The sequence below is a fragment of the Solea senegalensis genome, linkage group LG10 (genome assembly GCF_019176455.1).
Source record: "Solea senegalensis isolate Sse05_10M linkage group LG10, IFAPA_SoseM_1, whole genome shotgun sequence".
Lineage (NCBI taxonomy): Eukaryota > Metazoa > Chordata > Actinopteri > Pleuronectiformes > Soleidae > Solea > Solea senegalensis.
In genome coordinates this window covers 2,711,286-2,730,528 of record NC_058030.1, presented here as the reverse complement: position 1 = coordinate 2,730,528, position 19,243 = coordinate 2,711,286, and the positions used below count along the sequence as shown (strand labels likewise).

The 19,243-nt window shown below is 39.2% G+C and overlaps 3 protein-coding genes across 3 annotated transcripts in view; 2 read left to right on the top strand and 1 right to left on the bottom strand.

Annotated features, from left to right (window-relative positions):
- Positions 1 to 3,095, bottom strand: part of nlrc5 (NLR family, CARD domain containing 5) — a 33,351-nt gene extending 30,256 nt beyond the window's left edge. The window contains exons 1-2 of the mRNA XM_044035762.1: positions 2,611 to 3,095; positions 1,634 to 1,677 (exon numbers count right to left, since the gene is read on the bottom strand). The gene's annotated coding sequence lies outside the window, so the exon portion shown is untranslated. The remainder of the gene's footprint in view (positions 1 to 1,633; positions 1,678 to 2,610) is intronic.
- Positions 1 to 19,243, top strand: part of necab2 (N-terminal EF-hand calcium binding protein 2) — a 521,316-nt gene that overhangs the window by 231,124 nt on the left and 270,949 nt on the right. The window lies entirely within an intron of this gene.
- On the top strand, positions 7,448 to 17,620 carry LOC122775677 (myosin heavy chain, fast skeletal muscle-like). Its single transcript, XM_044035759.1, has 39 exons — positions 7,448 to 7,471; positions 7,698 to 7,919; positions 7,993 to 8,136; positions 8,225 to 8,381; positions 8,473 to 8,500; positions 8,583 to 8,694; positions 8,822 to 8,914; positions 9,007 to 9,070; positions 9,154 to 9,252; positions 9,333 to 9,436; positions 9,564 to 9,702; positions 9,814 to 9,932; positions 10,333 to 10,482; positions 10,583 to 10,753; positions 10,831 to 11,131; positions 11,225 to 11,289; positions 11,382 to 11,469; positions 11,580 to 11,697; positions 11,816 to 11,939; positions 12,156 to 12,292; positions 12,381 to 12,636; positions 12,734 to 12,976; positions 13,063 to 13,239; positions 13,321 to 13,466; positions 13,564 to 13,654; positions 13,746 to 14,135; positions 14,226 to 14,352; positions 14,434 to 14,552; positions 14,635 to 14,831; positions 14,950 to 15,133; positions 15,245 to 15,410; positions 15,499 to 15,623; positions 15,713 to 16,225; positions 16,328 to 16,453; positions 16,538 to 16,708; positions 16,812 to 16,916; positions 17,011 to 17,106; positions 17,201 to 17,332; positions 17,521 to 17,620. The coding sequence occupies exons 2-39, from the start codon at positions 7,713 to 7,715 to the stop codon at positions 17,539 to 17,541; spliced, it is 5,805 nt and encodes a 1,934-aa protein (XP_043891694.1). The 5' UTR covers positions 7,448 to 7,471; positions 7,698 to 7,712; the 3' UTR covers positions 17,542 to 17,620.

Sequence of the window (19,243 nt, the reverse complement as noted above, 5' to 3'; positions counted from 1 at the left end):
CCTGGCCAAGAAGGCAGCAAACAGCACACATCATAAACAAGGCAAAACATAAACAAAGCTCCTGATATTAATGATATATAAAGGTACATATATATGTATATATATATCTATATATATATACATATACTGTATATATATATAATGTAAATGGTTTATTGTGGTGTAATAAAAATGAAACGTCATACATTTAGGTGATTGTACACTCACACTTCAATATAAACGTACTTAGGTTTTATTTCAAGACACATAAAGGCAACAGCAAAAGTGTGTATGACTGAAAAGCACAAACACTACACTTCCTCTGTCAGATCTGATTAGGGATGGGAATCGACAACTGGTTCTTCTTCAGAAGCGCAGTCAATCGATTCCTCGGAACCGTTAGTATGCCTGCTTCATGAATCGGTTCCGCTCATTGCAAATGCTCCATTAGGTCACACACGCACTGCGTTGTTTTGGTGCACAACGCAGCAAAGCGCTCTAAAGCGTGGTTATATTTCTTGCGAAAAGAAAGACCGACAAGACGGTCACTTGCAACACTTGTAAAGTTTCCATTACGTCCAAAATGCAGAAACATTTGGCCACACAGCATACAATTCATTTGCAGGACTGTTGTGTGTTTGATACACTGCTACTTAGCGACGAGTCAAGCAGTCAACGGGACGCCATCTGTTATTAATGCCACAGGTAACTTTCAACTCTCCAGGCAGCACAAGCCCCGTCTACTGAGTTAATGTGAGAAAACTTTTACTGTACGAATAATCATTGTCATTGTCCATCAAATTTAGATGATGATGACGGCCAGAGTCTGGCTGGCTCAGAGGCTGCAGCAAGTTGCTCTCATGCACCTCTAGCTACTCTGTTCACAGAGGCAGGGAAGAAGGAAATGACCGAGGCGAGGATAAACCAACGGCGCTCGTTTTTCTTACACTAAATAATAACATCAACAAGGAAAATCATCTAAAATTGAAGTTACACACAGCAGCTTTAATGTTTAAGTGACACTGGGATATGAAAGTGAAACCTTGTGATCTCCAAAGTAATGTCTGTAACTGCGGTTCATTTAGTAAAGATTAGATTTCGTTGTTTGGTCAAGTTCACAGTGAAACACTGTGTGTGATGGGAGGAAAAGGGTTTTAACTGCATCTCAGTGTGCTAATAACAAGCAAGCATAAACTTATGTGATGTTTGGGTTCAAGGTCACAAAAATAATATTCCAATGGGGGGTGGGGGTAGTTTCTTTTCACATGTCCATTATAATTTGTAGTGGTTCATAATTCAGGTAGAAATAAAACAATACGTTTATATAAACTGTAGGGAATGGTTTTTTTTCTGACATTTGACAGCAAGCCTTTACGCAGAACTTCTTACTGGTTTTAAGGGGTTTTCTCGCCTCTTATATCCTCAGTGTAAGTTCAGTGAATGTACAGTAAGTGAAGGCACAACAATACACATACACACGCGGTCTGTTCTGCTCTGTCCCTGTAGACGAGGTCATCTCAGGACAATCGCAGACCCTGCGCCATTCATTACCGGCAAACACACACACACACACACACACACACTTTAAAGCCCATGAAACCGCGTCAAGAAGGATCAAATATATGAAATAAAATCAAAATAAATAAGCACTTACCATGGACTGCTGACTGCATCTCTGCAGCCGCCAGCCGAGAGTATCTGTATATTAAAAACGAAAGTGAAAGCATGAGCGGTTTTAGTTTCGCTTTTCTTGTGCCACAGCAACCCGGAACATCAGCTGCACACATCAACAGCGATTTAACAACAATTTAAAAGACACTGGGCTTCGGTGTCGCAGGGTAACATTTCCTCACACCTGATCACAGTTTGTCTGTGTTTACATGAATCAAACACACGACACATGAGTCCTGTTTCACACACACAATGCAATAAGAGACTAGTGATGTGTCCTGCTGTTAAACAACAATGGTCCCTGCCATTGGGTACAGGACACAAGTCACTTTATTGTGGCGTGTATTTGCTTTCCTAGGTTTTCATTTGTTTTGAATTGCTTGTGGTATTTTGTTACATTTATACTTTGTCAGCGGAAGCAAACCATGTTGCCTTCAGTGTTAAGTGTTTGAGAACCACAAGAGGGTTAACAGCGCCACCAGCTGTAAAAATGAACGAAATTACTCAAAAAAAGATTTGTTCAATTTACTGGCCGAGAGTAAAAGGTCCAAGTGAATAAAACAAGTCAAACTTCCCAACACTATAATAGACAGCGATATTTACACAGACAAGGTCACATACATACACTACTCACAAAAGTTGGGGACATTCAGCTTTCAGGTAAAATTTCAGATGAACCTAAAATGCACTATAAACTTTACAGGTGAACTTAATGTGACCTTCTCTAAACTTTTAAATGCATATGTCCAACTGTTCAATGTTTCAGTACTTTTTGCACAACTTGCTGTTCTTTAACAAGGAGCTTAATGGCAAAATTCACAAACAGGGGTTTGATCCATGAATCAACCAATACATTGCCTGGTTCAATTAGAATGGGTATTTAAACAGTCCTCCCCATCATACTGTTCACATTTTGACATCATGAGACCAAGACGACACCTAACAATTGATCAAAAGTACCTCGGCATTGTGAGGCTTCAAACAGAGGCTTCTCAGATGGAAGTGGCCACTGAGCTTAAAGTGTCATCAGCAGACTGCAACAGAGATACAGAGAGACTGGAAGAGTCACAGAAAGGCATTGAAGTGGATGTGCTTTGACCACATCCCACATCGATGATCGCTCCATTGTGAACAGTGCCCTGCAGAACTGGATGATGAATGAGTCACAAAACTCCAGGCACATTTAAAGGAGGTGAGAGGCACCCAAGCGTCACGTCGGACCATTTGAAACCGTTTATATCCGCACGGTGTTATGCTTTTAGACACAAGACTGGAGGACTCAAATGCAAGACACAACGTCAAAGTAAAGTAAAAACGCTCACAAGGAGGATCAAAAACATTATCAGAAGGCCCTCGTCAGGAGGATCAAACAAATCTCTGCACGGGTAAACCAATCCAGGGAAACACAAATAACTTGCAATGAAAGAACTTGGGAATGTAACTCATGGACCAAACGATACGAACTGGCAATATGACGAGGGAAAGACCAGGACTAATCAAAGTGGGAAATCACGCAAGGGGAGGAAGTCAGGTTCTGAAATGAGAGGGTGAATACAAAATAAAACAGGAAGTGCATATGAAAACAAGGCATGAGTGAGTAGACGTGATATTACACATGGTCTTTGAGATGAGAGAATCACAATTGCTTGCTTCTACTTGCCCTACTTTCATGACATAATATCACTGTAGCGTGAACTTTTTTACGTTTTCCATACATTAAACCCTAACCCTAACTTTTTATTAGTGTGTCATGATATCATTCGGATGTGAGATTAGACATTGATAAATACAAAATAGGAATAGAATATCAATGAAATAAGACAAAATAAGACAAAATATATAATAAGAATATTAAAAAAATAACAGTTGTTTGGCCCATAAAATGTCATAAAATCTTATGAAACTGTGTTTTCCAAACCTCGAAACTATGACGTTACAAACCACAACCATTCATATTTCATGATTTTGTCATTATATGGGGCAAAGAAACAAAGAAATAATAAAAACGTAAGAAAAAAATCTTGTTTGACCATGTTTTAATTACTATTTACAGAAAACACTCCCTAATAGATTACTACAGAAAGAAAATGAAAGAGGCCAGTGGCACAGGATGTTGCACTAATCTAACATACTGGTGTAACCGGTGTGGCCACAGTCTGTCCTTGTGTTGAGTAAAAAAAAAAAAACAGGGCTGGAGGCAGTATTCATTTCTGACAAAAATTAAAATAATAATAATGATGATAATAATAATTAAAAAAAAGCTACAGCAGAAAAAATAAAGGACAAAAAAGCCACTTACCTCTTCAAGGGCAAACACAGAAACAGAAACATTCACATGAAAATAAAATGTGAACAATGTGAAATTATACACGTTAAGACAATAATACTTGGCAAAAGTAAAAGTTGGTTTTCTACACTGTGTTGCTGTCAAAGTGTCTAATGGCAGTCGGGATGAAGGATAAGAACTAATTTGGGAACTATAGTTGGTTAAAAAAATAAAGTTCCTACTGTCAAATGGGAATATGTAGAGAAAGTAGACTTGTGGTACTACATACTAAAGAGCCCTTCTCTGCAGACTCCTGCATTATTTAAGCCACCTATCACCATAGACCATTTACATAAAACATTTACGTATTCTTCCAGTTGTCCCAAGGATGCAAATGTGGAAACAAATATATACTGAATAGCAACCACTAGGCCAGTAAACATTTTTCCTGAGGAGCCTCTGAATGTCCATTTGCAAGAATTCTAGTCTAGGATGACAATTCTAGGAGTTTTGGGATGACATTTTACTGCAAAAAGAAGGACACTCAGTGAACTTCACTAGATTTCCACACATGAATTACAGATGATGCCAAGAGAATTGGGTGTGGACATTCTCTGGAGTTTTGGGATGACATTTTACTGCAATAGGGAAGACACTCACTGAACTTCACTCACAACTTCCACTAAAATATGAGCCAGGTCCTTTACTACATTAGTTAAATGTCCGATATGGATCAAAAATGTTTACACTGTCTTTTAGTAGTTGCCCTAAAATGAAAAAGGGAGTTTAAATTGACAAAATTGGAGCACTGCTGCATCCCTCTGTATAGAGCCTCCACTAAATTCTATAATTCCCACTCTTGGTAACTTTTGCAGACACAGACACCGTCTGTAGAACATCTCTGTATCTTTGGCTGACCGCTGATATGTGCTGAATGTGCTGAATGTGCATATAGTCAATTCTCCAGAGTTTGTTTGTCCTCTGGAGAATAGACAATCTCTGTAAAATGTCTACAATCTTCTGAGATCATCTGGACATCCATGTTTGTATCAAAGCGGTTGTAAAAGTAAAATTCGCCCAAATTAAAGTATACATATATGTCAGGTATTTGAATTTAGGCTATAGCACCCTAGAAAATTGTTCCCTGACAAATATGCTCTCGAAAAAATTGATCACTACAAGTAATGCATATAGTGACAACCCTAATTTGTAACTAAAGGAACCAGAGCAACAACAAGGCAGCCCATCCGTCTATGCATCCGTGGTTCACCCCTGGACTGTGCAACAGTCCTTTTTATCCTCTTATTTTTTTTCCCGACAAAAATAGATCTCACTGAAAGTGGTAAGTCAAAAAAATCCCACCCCTCTCCACCCAATCACACCTCAGCACCTGACCTCTGACCTCCCGCTTTCCCACCTTCTTTCTTTAGTACATTGACACCTATCTCATTACATTGAACAAGCGTAATCAGATAGAAGCAGTCCCCGAAATGTAAAGTGAGCCAAGAGGAAAACAGGGGGAAAAAAATAATGTTCAACACATTTCTTACAATAACAATTAATTAAAATATGTTTACACCCAACCAAGAGACATGCGGCTGCACGAGAGACAAATAACCGCCCTGTCTAACAAGTTTTAAACGTTACCACCCTTTATCATCATTTATTGGGGTGACAATTAAAATTTTTTCCTCATTACAAAATGGCAGAAAAGTCATTTTATCCTGTGCCATAAACATACGGCGTAGAAGCTGTATTGTTTTCGCGACAGTTAGGCACAAACGTTTGGCTTTCTTCCAAAACTCACATCTGGCACTAGCGGGCAATCCGCAAAACAGAATGTTTGTTTTATAATGTACTAAAGTCAGAGCCTCACTCGTGATTGATAAGCACACCCACCTCTTTCGCTGCAGCCCAGTGGCCCGTGAAAGTGATCAAATGACATGATGAAGTATATGGCAGAGGATCCCTGACAGATGTAGCTCAAAGAAAAAAAGTGTTGCTCACAGGTTCCCAAGTTAGCCGACAACTGTCCTCCCCTCACCAATCAATCAAACCTACTGTTCCTCCCATAGACAGGATTTCATCACCCAGCTTAAAGCATGTACAGATTAGGTTCCAGGAGAGACTGGCATTACTGCAAAATAATTTTGAGAAGACAATGATAAATCTGTACTTTCAGTCATTAGCAATTTGAAGTAAAGCACACATCCATAAAATAATTTAATTCATTTTAACACATTAATTGTAAATGATTGTATGGATGTTTACTAATATATATATATATATATATATATATACATACATATATATATAGATATATATGTATATATATATATATATATATATACATATTATTTTTTTTCTTTTTTTGGAAGAATAACCAGGACTTTTACTGATGACACTGCACACTTAATTATAGTGTCAAGGACAAACAACTTCGGCGTGTTAATTGAAGGAAAAAGTGACGATCAAACGAGTCCAAGCTGATTACGCATCACCTGCTTGTGATCATCAAAGAGCAGATAAATGTCACTCCTCCCCTCTCCCAGGCTTTTCCTCACTAATAGTGAGCCATAAAATTTAACACACATTTGCATTCCTAATATAGTCTTAAAATCTCAAAGCATAAATTTCAACTTTAGGCAAAGAACATCCTTGTCAACCATTTAAACATGTAATGGACTTCTGATATTTCATAAAAAAATGTTTATAACAACAATAAGAATAATAAAGGAAATATTTAAAATAGTACTAATGAATACATGGAATGAATCCTTAATCAATCTGCACCTTAACGTGTGGGTTCTCACACTGTAGCCTTTGTTGTTGATACTGTTTGTGTAAATTAAGAATACAATTAGTAAGTAAATAATTTGAGTATTTACAAAATGAAAGAAATAATTAAAATGCCACTTAATACAGTGATTCTCTGACATTTAGTCTCAGCAAAATATGCTAAGTGCTTTCACGGCTCAGCTGACATTCTTGCCATATTTGGCATGCAGCCCTGCTTTAACCTCTGCTTTGTAAGCAAACTGGACCGCATATAAGGAGTCCACGAGGGGATACAGGTTGTGTGGTGGAAGACTGGTGAAGCTCCTTTCTGTGGTGAGAACATCTTCTCTGTACACTGTAGCATTGAAATCCTTGTTTTATGAAATGAAATATCTCATGATCTGAATATATTATTCTTTTAACTAAAACAATAATGACTTTACTTATTTTTTTCTCCTTGTTACTTGAAAATTAGCAGCAATTAGGATAATTTAAATTTGAAAATTTAAGTTGAGTTCATGTCTGTCACTGACTGGAACATCATTTTTTTAAACAGGATTCTGAGAAGTATCTTATGATTTTAATATATTATTCTTTAAAGTAAAATAATAATGACTTTACTTATATTTTTCTCCTTGCTACTTAAAATATTAACAGCAATTTGGATCATTTAAATTTTTAAAATTTAAGTTGAGTTCATGTCTGACACTGACTGGAACATCATTTTTTAAACAGGATACTGAGAAGTACACTCTTTTTCACAAGGGGAAGGGGAAGGTATGTACAATTTTTGCAATTTCTGCCTGTTGTGTCAATGAACTCAGGTGTTTTTCATCCAATCTGATTAAAGCTTAAGGCTAACGTTGACAGGTTTTAAAGGCATGCCATCTGTAAATTTAGAAAAGGCATCCTTTGCTTTGGACAGTTGATGGTTCAGTAACAAGTTTACAGTGGACACTTGCATGAATGAAAACCATCACTTAAAGATTGGCTTGTTACACAGACCTAAACCGCCACCATGAGTACCGACGCTGAGATGGCCCTTTATGGCAAAGCTGCCATTTACCTCCGGAAGCCAGAGAAGGAGAGAATTGAGGCTCAAACCAGACCTTTTGATGCCAAGACTGCCTGCTATGTGGCTGACGCCAAAGACCTTTACCTGAAGGCAACAATCCTCAAGAAAGATGGTGGCAAAGTCACTGTCAAAGTCCTGGACACTCAGGAGGTTTGTATCATTAAGACAGACTTCACTAAAAAGTAAATGTGACCAGTTCTCACTGTGACATGTCCTGTTGTAGGAGAGGACAGTTAAAGAGGACGATGTCCATCCAATGAACCCTCCCAAGTACGACAAAATGGAGGACATGGCCATGATGACCCATCTCAATGAAGCTACTGTCCTGTATAACCTCAAAGAGCGTTATGCAGCATGGATGATCTACGTAAGACAGTCTCTCCGAACACCCGTGATGACTTTCACAACTATACATTAAGTTACATGTTATATTGTATGTTTATGATCCTTTTCAGACCTACTCTGGGTTGTTCTGTGCAACTGTGAACCCCTACAAGTGGCTCCCAGTGTATGACTCTGAAGTTGTCAGTGCCTACAGAGGCAAGAAGCGCATGGAGGCTCCACCCCACATCTTCTCCGTCTCTGACAACGCTTATCAGTTCATGCTTACTGGTATGTCCTGAACATCATGTGAAGTCTGAGAGTGAATCGGATTCCTGTTGTAGAAATGCATGCTCAATTAATTTGCTTTCTATTTCAATAGACAGGGAGAACCAGTCCGTCTTGATCACGTAAGTTTTACATTTAATTGACTTTATTTCAATAGAATCAAATATCGTGTTCAAATTCTTACAAGTCTCTGTTCATACCCAGTGGAGAATCTGGTGCTGGAAAGACTGTGAACACCAAGCGTGTCATCCAGTACTTCGCAACAATCTCAGTGGGAGGAGACAAGAAAAAAGACCAAGGAGCAGGCAAAATCCAGGTATGTCTTGATGAAAAACAAAGTACAAATTGAAGTATATAGTATATGTCTATAATAACCTTTATAGTATATGTCTATAATAACCTTTATAATAACCTCTAACACAATTTCTTTGCTTTGATTATAGGGGTCACTGGAGGATCAGATTATTGCAGCCAATCCTCTGCTGGAGGCTTATGGTAATGCCAAAACTGTGAGGAATGACAACTCCTCTCGTTTCGTAAGTATGAATTTATTTCCACAAGAGAAAAATAGTTTCTATGTACTGCTCATGTGGAGAGAGACTTACAACAATGCATCTGTCCTAAACAGGGTAAATTCATCAGAATCCATTTCGGCACAACCGGCAAACTGGCTAGTGCTGATATTGAGACATGTGAGTAACAAACCTCATAGCAAGTCCAGATGAGTGGAACAGAAAATTGGCCATGTTGTGACTCTCTTCAACAACTTTTGTAGATCTGCTGGAGAAGTCAAGAGTGACATTCCAGCTTCCTGATGAGAGAGGCTACCACATCTTCTACCAGATGATGACAAACCACAAGCCTGGGGTGATTGGTGAGTAGACTGGGTACAACATTAAACTTAATAGAAAAGAAAAGGAAACTAAAAAATTGTTCACCCTTTTTGATTACTAGAGGCGGCACTCATCACAACCAACCCCTACGACTTCCCCTTGATCAGCATGGGTCAGATCACTGTGGCCAGCATTGATGACAAAGTTGAGCTGGAAGCCACAGATGTGAGTGACATGAATATTTCAAATATTTTAAGTTAATGCTTGCCTTTAATATGAGACCTGAAGTGATCCTATGAATACACTTTCAAAAGGTATTAACATTTTTGTAAACAAATCTGTCTGAACACAGAATGCTATTGATATCCTGGGTTTCACTGGTGAGGAGAAGATGAGCATCTACAAGATGACTGGTGCTGTGATCCACCATGGCAACATGAAGTTCAAGCAGAAACAGCGTGAGGAGCAGGCTGAGCCCGATGGCACAGAGGGTGAGTACTTCAAAGAATCAAGTGTTAATGTCACATCAAAGAAAATGTTTTGTGCTCTTTCATGATTGACATCTTGTATACATTAATTCTAAATGATATCACAATTTTCAGATGCTGACAAAGTTGCTTACTTGTTGGGTCTGAACTCCGCTGACATGTTGAAGGCTCTGTGCTATCCCAGAGTAAAGGTCGGAAATGAGTTTGTCACCAAGGGACAGACTGTACCTCAGGTATACAACATATTGTGTTTTTTTTGTTTCTTTGATTAAAATATAATATCATGAGATGTCACTTAAGTGACATATCATGAGATGTTACTTAAGTGACATATCATGATGTTTGGAGGTATACATTTGATATGCTATGTGTATTATCAAATTAGTATTATAATGTGACAATTTCATATGAAGGTAAATTCATTCACTGTTAGAAGTGCAGAAAATGATCATAAAGGGTCAATCAAATGACAATTCTACAGAAAAACAGTGGAGTTAATCAAAAACAAGCCTAACAAGTTAAAGAACTAGATATGTCTCTAGGATGTTGGAAAATGCGATTAAAACTTTTCAAAGATGGAAGGAACTGAAAAAAAAGCTTTTTAACTAAACAAATATATTTCTTTTTCTTTAGGTCAATAACGCAGTAACTGCCCTGGCCAAGTCTATCTATGAGAGGATGTTCTTGTGGATGGTCATCCGTATCAACCAGATGTTGGACACTAAGCAACAAAGGAACCACTTCATTGGTGTCCTGGATATTGCTGGTTTTGAAATCTTTGATGTAAGCTTCAATCCCTGCAGCTCATCATCTTTATTTGTTTCATAACGGCTTCATTGTTAGTGCCCATAAGAGATAGGCTGATTATTTTGCTCTCTCACAGTTCAACACCCTGGAGCAGCTGTGCATTAACTTCACCAATGAGAAACTGCAACAGTTCTTCAACCACCACATGTTCGTCCTGGAGCAAGAGGAGTACAAGAAGGAGGGTATCATCTGGGAGTTCATTGACTTCGGCATGGACTTGGCTGCCTGTATTGAGCTGATTGAGAAGGTATACATCAATCCTGTGATGATATAAGACTAAAGAATTACATCACTTAATACCTTTCTCTCTGCATTTTCATCAAGCCCATGGGCATCTTCTCCATCCTTGAAGAGGAGTGCATGTTCCCCAAGGCAACAGACACATCCTTCAAAAACAAGCTCTATGATCAACATCTGGGCAAAAACAAAGCATTTGAGAAGCCCAAACCTGCAAAGGGCAAGGCTGAGGCTCACTTCTCCCTGGTGCACTATGCTGGTACTGTGGATTACAATATCGGTGGCTGGCTGGACAAGAACAAGGACCCACTGAACGAGTCTGTGCTGCAGCTGTACCAGAAGTCTTCAGTTAAACTGCTGGCTAGCCTGTATCCTCCCGTTGTTGAGGGTATGATATCCCACAAGTGAATTAAAACATGCAAGAAAGATTTAACATATAGTACATTTTTGAAAATCTATCATGTGTTTGTGTGCTGCACAGATACCACCAAGAAGGGAGGCAAGAAGAAGGGTGGTTCTATGCAGACTGTGTCTTCACAGTTTAGGGTAAGGTTGAACTAATGACTAAAATTGCAAATTAGGTTACACAAACTATTATGTGAAATTGAATGACAATTTGTAATATTATGTATCTACAGGAGAACTTGGGCAAGCTGATGACAAACTTGAGGAGCACCCATCCTCACTTTGTGCGTTGCCTGATTCCCAATGAGTCAAAGACTCCAGGTATTCTATTCCTATCTTGTTTTAGGGATGGCCTACATAGGTTTAATAAAAACAAACACATACCTATATTTACTTTTTAGTGTCCTGACCTACTAATATCTATTGTACAGGTCTTATGGAGAACTTCCTGGTCATCCACCAGCTCAGGTGTAATGGTGTACTGGAAGGTATCAGAATCTGCAGAAAAGGTTTCCCCAGCAGAATCCTCTACGGTGACTTCAAGCAGAGGTATCATTGAAGATAATATTAATGTTTGGTATATAATATACTGAATTGTTCTTGTATATTTCAATGCAGACTATGAAGAGAAAATGTTCAAACTAATCATTAATTATTTCATAAATAGATACAAGGTACTGAATGCCAGTGTCATCCCTGAGGGTCAGTTCATTGACAACAAGAAGGCCTCAGAAAAGCTGCTTGGGTCAATTGACATTGATCACGACCAGTACAGATTTGGGCACACCAAGGTAAGCACCTTCAATGCAGTCATGTCTTCAGTATATTAAAAAAAATCTATTGATTATGTTGCAAATTTCAATACAGTTCCAGCTGCCAAATACATAAATAGTCACTAGAGCACAGTTTTCTTTCAGATAAAAACATTTCTAAATGTTTGTGCAGAGTACAGACACTGAACTCAATATTGTGGACATATAGAGAGATTCTGTTTTCTGTTTATTCAGGTGTTCTTCAAGGCCGGTCTGCTGGGTACCCTTGAGGAGCTGAGAGATGAAAAACTGGCATCTCTGGTCACCATGACGCAAGCGCTCTGTCGCGCTTACCTCATGAGAAAGGAGTTTGTGGAGATGACAGCGAGAAGGCACGTTGAAAATAAGCTCTTATGCACACAAAGGACTAGCATGAAATTGCAACCATTCATTTTTGTAACACTGACTTCTTGTTAATAGGGATGCCATCTATACCATCCAGTACAATGTCCGCTCATTCATGAATGTCAAGCACTGGCCATGGATGAAGGTCTACTACAAGATCAAGCCTCTGCTGAAGAGTGCTGAAACTGAGAAGGAGCTTCAGCAGATGAAGGAGAACTATGAAAAGATGACCACAGACTTGGCTACTGCCCTGGGCAAGAAGAAGGAACTGGAGGAGAAGATGGTTTCTCTTCTGCAGGAGAAGAACGATCTGCAGCTGCAAGTGGCATCCGTAAGTGCACATTTAACAAACAGGTGTAACCTTTGTAAGTTTAATTGATTTATTGAAATATTGATGTGCTAACGCTTATGTTATTACAATGACATAGGAATCAGAGAATCTGTCAGATGCTGAGGAAAGATGTGAGGGACTCATCAAGAGCAAGATTCAGCTTGAGGCAAAACTCAAAGAAACAACTGAGAGACTGGAGGATGAAGAAGAAATGAATGCTGAGCTCACTGGCAAGAAGAGAAAGCTGGAGGATGAATGCTCTGAGCTGAAGAAGGATATTGATGATCTGGAACTGACCTTGGCCAAAGTGGAGAAGGAGAAACATGCCACAGAGAACAAGGTTTTTAAATATTAATATATTCTGGGTGTCAAGTAAAAGTATGATCATCAACTGGTGAATAACCACATCTTGCTTTAAAAACATAGGTCAAGAACCTGACAGAGGAGATGGCCTCTCAGGATGAGAGCATTGCTAAGCTGACCAAGGAGAAGAAAGCCCTTCAGGAGGCTCATCAGCAGACTCTTGATGACCTCCAGGCTGAGGAAGACAAAGTCAACACGCTGACCAAGGCTAAGACCAAGCTTGAGCAGCAAGTTGATGATGTAAGTTTACAAAATCACTCAAGTTTACAAAACAAAAACGCTTTTTGAACCATGACATTAAATACTAATATCAATGTGCAGCTTGAAGGTTCTCTGGAGCAAGAGAAGAAGCTGCGTATGGACCTTGAGAGAGCCAAGAGAAAGCTTGAGGGTGATCTCAAACTGGCCCAGGAATCCATTATGGATCTTGAGAATGACAAGCAGCAGTCTGAGGAGAAAATTAAAAAGTAACCTAATTTGGTTTCCATCACTACTTTGAACATTAATCATATTCTAAAGATTTTCTATATCAGGTCAAACTTACTTTGGACTTTTATTTCACAGGAAGGACTTCGAAACCAGTCAACTCCTTAGCAAGATTGAGGATGAGCAGTCAATGGGTGCTCAGCTCCAGAAGAAGATCAAGGAGCTTCAGGTAACAGACATATTGCACTACTTATTACAGTAGTACTATATATTTTTAACTTTGAATGTTGACTAAAGACCAGTATATTTACATTTAAAAGGCCCGTATTGAGGAACTGGAGGAAGAGATTGAGGCTGAGCGTGCTGCTCGTGCCAAGGTTGAGAAGCAGAGGGCTGACCTCTCCAGGGAACTTGAGGAGATCAGTGAGAGGCTTGAGGAGGCCGGCGGTGCCACTGCAGCTCAGATTGAGATGAACAAGAAGCGCGAGACTGAGTTCCAGAAGCTCCGTCGTGACCTTGAGGAGGCCACTCTGCAGCATGAAGCCACTGCTGCTGCTCTTCGTAAGAAGCAGGCCGACAGCGTTGCTGAGCTGGGAGAGCAGATCGACAACCTCCAGCGTGTCAAGCAGAAGCTTGAGAAGGAAAAGAGTGAATACAAGATGGAGATTGATGACCTGTCCAGCAACATGGAGGCTGTTGCCAAGGCAAAGGTAGACAATACTTTAGGTGTTATAAGTTAACTATGTATGATACATTATATAACAACCAAAAATTTAATATTTTCTTTGTCTTCTCTCAAGGGAAATCTTGAAAAAATGTGCCGTACACTTGAGGACCAACTTAGTGAACTGAAGACCAAGAATGACGAAAATGTCCGTCAAATCAATGACCTGAGTACACATAAAGCACGTCTCCTGACAGAAAATGGTATGTAGTTAACCTAAAAACACAGTAACTTTCTGGATATAAACCAAATACTGAAAGAAAATGATTGATAATTTTCTCAAGGTGAGTTTGGCCGTCAAATTGAGGAGAAGGAAGCCCTTGTCTCCCAGCTGACCAGAGGCAAACAGGCCTTCACTCAGCAGATTGAGGAGCTGAAGAGACAGATTGAAGAGGAGGTTAAGGTAAAAACATTTTTAAGAGCATCTTAAAATTCCTATGCTAGGTTTAGACATGTTGTTTACTCATCTATATTTCTTCTTTCAGGCCAAGAATGCTCTTGCTCATGCAGTGCAATCTGCTCGCCATGACTGTGATCTGCTGAGAGAACAGTTTGAGGAGGAACAGGAGGCCAAGGCTGAGCTGCAGCGTGGCATGTCCAAGGCCAACAGCGAGGTGGCTCAGTGGAGAACTAAGTATGAAACTGATGCTATCCAGCGCACTGAGGAGCTTGAGGAGGCCAAGTGAGTATTACTCAAACAAGAACATGCCCAGATGTTTCCTCCTGATGTTTTAAAAGTTCCTAGGTATTGGTAAATTTAAGGTTTTTCATTGGAAAATACATTTTGATTTTTTTCATAGGAAAAAGTTGGCTCAGCGTCTTCAGGATGCTGAGGAACAGATTGAGGCTGTGAATTCCAAGTGTGCTTCTCTGGAGAAAACCAAACAGAGGCTCCAGAGTGAGGTGGAGGATCTCATGATTGATGTGGAGAGAGCTAATGGACTGGCTGCTAACCTGGACAAGAAGCAGAGGAACTTCGACAAGGTAATGTTTATATTAGGCAACCTCCACATAAAATCACAACAGTATGTTTTTGGAGGGAATGTTATTTTTTTTCTCTATACTTATTAATACAAAACTGTAAAATTTGAATAGGTCTTGGCAGAGTGGAAGCAGAAGTTTGAGGAGGGTCAGTCAGAGCTTGAAGGAGCTCAGAAGGAGGCTCGTTCTCTTGGCACTGAGCTGTTCAAGATGAAGAACTCTTATGAGGAGGCTCTGGATCAGCTGGAGACCATGAAGCGTGAAAACAAGAACCTGCAACGTGGGTTTCTATTTGATTGTGTTAGCAAATAGACTGTGGTCCACACATATTTGGGTTTATGACATTTTACACACACATGTCTTTGCAGAGGAGATCTCAGATCTGACTGAACAGATTGGTGAGACTGGTAAGAGCATCCATGAGCTGGAGAAGGCCAAGAAGCTGGTGGAGACTGAGAAGTCTGAGATCCAGACAGCTCTTGAGGAGGCTGAGGTATGTTTTTTTTAATATGGGAAATTACTTTTTAATGGCAGACTAGGGCTGGAGGCAAGGATGAAAATGTTTCTTTTTGTTATGACTAGGGAACTCTGGAACATGAAGAGTCTAAGATCCTGCGCGTCCAGCTGGAGCTCAACCAAATCAAGGGTGAGGTGGACAGGAAGCTGTCAGAAAAAGATGAGGAGATGGAGCAGATCAAGAGGAACAGCCAGAGGGTGATTGACTCCATGCAGAGCACTCTGGATTCTGAGGTCAGGAGCAGGAATGATGCCCTGAGAATCAAGAAGAAGATGGAGGGAGACCTGAATGAGATGGAGATTCAGCTTAGTCATGCCAATCGCCAGGCTTCTGAGTCACAGAAGCAGCTCAGGAATGTTCAGGCACAGCTGAAGGATGCTCAACTGCACCTTGATGATGCTGTCAGAGCCCAGGAAGACCTCAAGGAACAGGCTGCTATGGTAGACCGCAGGAACGGTCTCATGATGGCTGAAATTGAGGAACTTAGAGCTGCTCTGGAACAGACAGAGAGGGGTCGCAAGGTTGCTGAACAGGAGCTGGTGGATGCCAGTGAGCGTGTTGGACTTCTGCACTCTCAGGTGAAAAAATGCAATAATTTCTTCAATCATTCATAAAAGAGTTTTTAAATAACGTGGACAAAATGCATGCAATGTTTTAAGTAAGTATTTTGTATCTTTCAGAACACAAGCCTTCTGAACACCAAGAAGAAGCTTGAGTCTGACCTGGTTCAGGTCCAGGGTGAAGTGGATGACACTGTTCAGGAAGCAAGGAACGCAGAGGAGAAGGCTAAGAAGGCCATCACTGATGTATGTTTACATTTTTCATGTATTCTACTCCAGCTAAACTGTGTTTTATTCATGGCATTTCTAAATAAATGGTCTATTGTCTAGGCTGCAATGATGGCTGAGGAGCTGAAGAAGGAGCAGGATACTAGTGCTCACCTGGAGAGGATGAAGAAGAACCTGGAGGTTGCTGTTAAGGACCTGCAGCATCGTCTGGATGAGGCTGAGAACCTGGCCATGAAGGGTGGCAAGAAGCAGCTTCAGAAACTCGAGTCTAGGGTAAGACAGCCATGAAAGAAATTGACACAGATAAATAAAGGTAATGAAGCTTAAAAAAACACCCTGATTCTAAACCTTGTCCATGTTATGTCGTTTTCTGAAGGTGCGTGAGCTGGAGGCAGAGGTAGAGGGTGAGCAGAGACGTGGTGCTGATGCAGTTAAGGGTGTTCGCAAATATGAGAGGAGAGTGAAGGAGCTCACCTACCAGGTATGGTCATTTCAAAATTTAAGATAAATCAATCTAATATTATACTTGCGATTTAAGTATTTGCAAACGAAAATCTATGTACTCACTACTATAGACTGAGGAGGACAAGAAGAACGTTGCCAGGCTGCAGGACCTGGTTGACAAGCTGCAGCTCAAGGTGAAGGCCTACAAGAGGCAGGCTGAGGAAGCTGTAAGTACATCACATTTAATACATATTATGTCATATTTCATAGTAAACATTTCTGCTCTCCTATATTTACCAATCACTTTGTATTGTACAACAGGAGGAGCAGGCCAATGTTCATCTGTCCAAGTGCAGGAAGGTCCAGCATGAGCTGGAGGAGGCTGAGGAGCGCGCTGATATCGCAGAATCCCAGGTCAACAAGCTGAGAGTCAAGAGCCGGGACGCTGGCAAGGTAAATACATTTCACTTTGGGACTAAATGTTAATAGAAATCTTAAGATACAATTTTTTATTTTATTGGGGTGACATTATTATTTTCTATATAATCTACATCCTACTCGGCTCAAACACTATAAAATTTGATCCATGTACAACTAAAGCTTAAAAATTCTAACTAATAAACCATGTATTTGTTTTACAGGGGAAAGAAGCAGCTGAGTAAAGCACAGAGCTTTGCTATGTATGAATCATATAATATGACATAATGCTGACACAATAAAGCTTTAAGTGTTGCTTTTAAATTCCTATGCTGTTCATCTCTTTTTTCCCCTGAATTATCATTTCAATATGTATAACCTAAAAAATGGCAATGAAAGAATTTAAAAATAGAAAAGTAACTAATCCAAAAATACATTTGAGGAATGTTTTTCTTTGAAAGCAGGGAGCATATTATTATAATTATAGTATTATTGTGTACTATCAAATTGTACCGTATCTCGTGAAAAATTAGCAAAAGTCTCAACTGTGTCTGACTGGATAAAAAAACAAAACAAATCTGGGCACTCAAAGAATTTGATGCAAGTGATTGTTGGGTACACTTCTTTTTTTTAAAACACTCCTTGAAAGTAAATGACTTTGTCACATGATAGACTGCACTGTGGAAATTTACAGTATTTGCAATTTCAGTGCAGTGACCTTGAGAGACCACTGGTGTGTGTGAGCCAAAAATGGACTGCTATGCTATGTCGGCAGAGTCAGTTAAAGTGTGAATAGCTTGACATAGCAGTGTGAATGCCACAGGCATATCTCTTTCATTTAATCACAATTAAAATATGTTTACACATATATACAGTATATATAAAATAATTATTTCTTGTTTATTACCATAATTGTTTATTTTAGTTTTCAGCATTGCACAAATGACTATTGACTATTTACATCAAAATCTGTATTCACTGAAGGGTAACCATCTAAATTAATGTTTGCAATACATTTGTCAAATAAAAAATTGTAATCAACCCTAATCCTACAAAAGACCTCCAATTAATGTTGCCTATTTTAAGTGTGGATTATCACAAATTCAAGATCTGCTTTAACCGGTGGAAACATGAAACATAAGTAGGATGAACCACCAAGGAATGTGAAACTCGTGTGACCAACAGCTGTCTTCCAAACCATGTTTGGCTCGAGTCCCTTTTTAACTTTTGCTTTGTAAGCGAAACACATTCAATGCAAGGATTCCAGTACAGTATGTTTACGCTGGTAGAAGACCAGTTAACTTTATATTTGTGGGGCCATACTCTCACTATTTTGCTTCATCCAACAATAATTCAAAGACTGTGGACTGTTATATTGAATGATGTTTATAAAAGCATAATTTTTTAATTCACTAAACATTTTTATGAGTAAATATATGTTCTACCATGAACATAACTAGGTATTCATATAACTGTCTGACCAAATCTTCTCTCAGTGATACATAAGATAATCAAACTGTTTAAAGTTAAGACTATTTTTATATATAGATGTGTGTATATATATGTATACATATATACACACATATTTTTTAAATTAATAGTTGAACTAGTAGTTGAAATAAATTACATATACTGATTTGTATGTCTTTTACACATTTACAGGAAGAAAATTACATTAAAAAGAGATACTAGTGGAAAAGACACAAATAAATATACCCCACTAAGAGTGCAGTCAGTGGGTAGCAGATACTGACAGTCTAAGGGATTCTCTGAAATAGTCTGGCACAGGGAACAACATGTCTGAGCAGCTGGGACGGTGACAGCTGGTAACTGTGACGGACACAGTTCATTTGCTCAAATATTTTCTTCACCATATACCTCTTCAAATAAAAAATACTCTCATTATGTATCTTTTAAATGGAGACCATTATTATTTTTGAGTAAGAA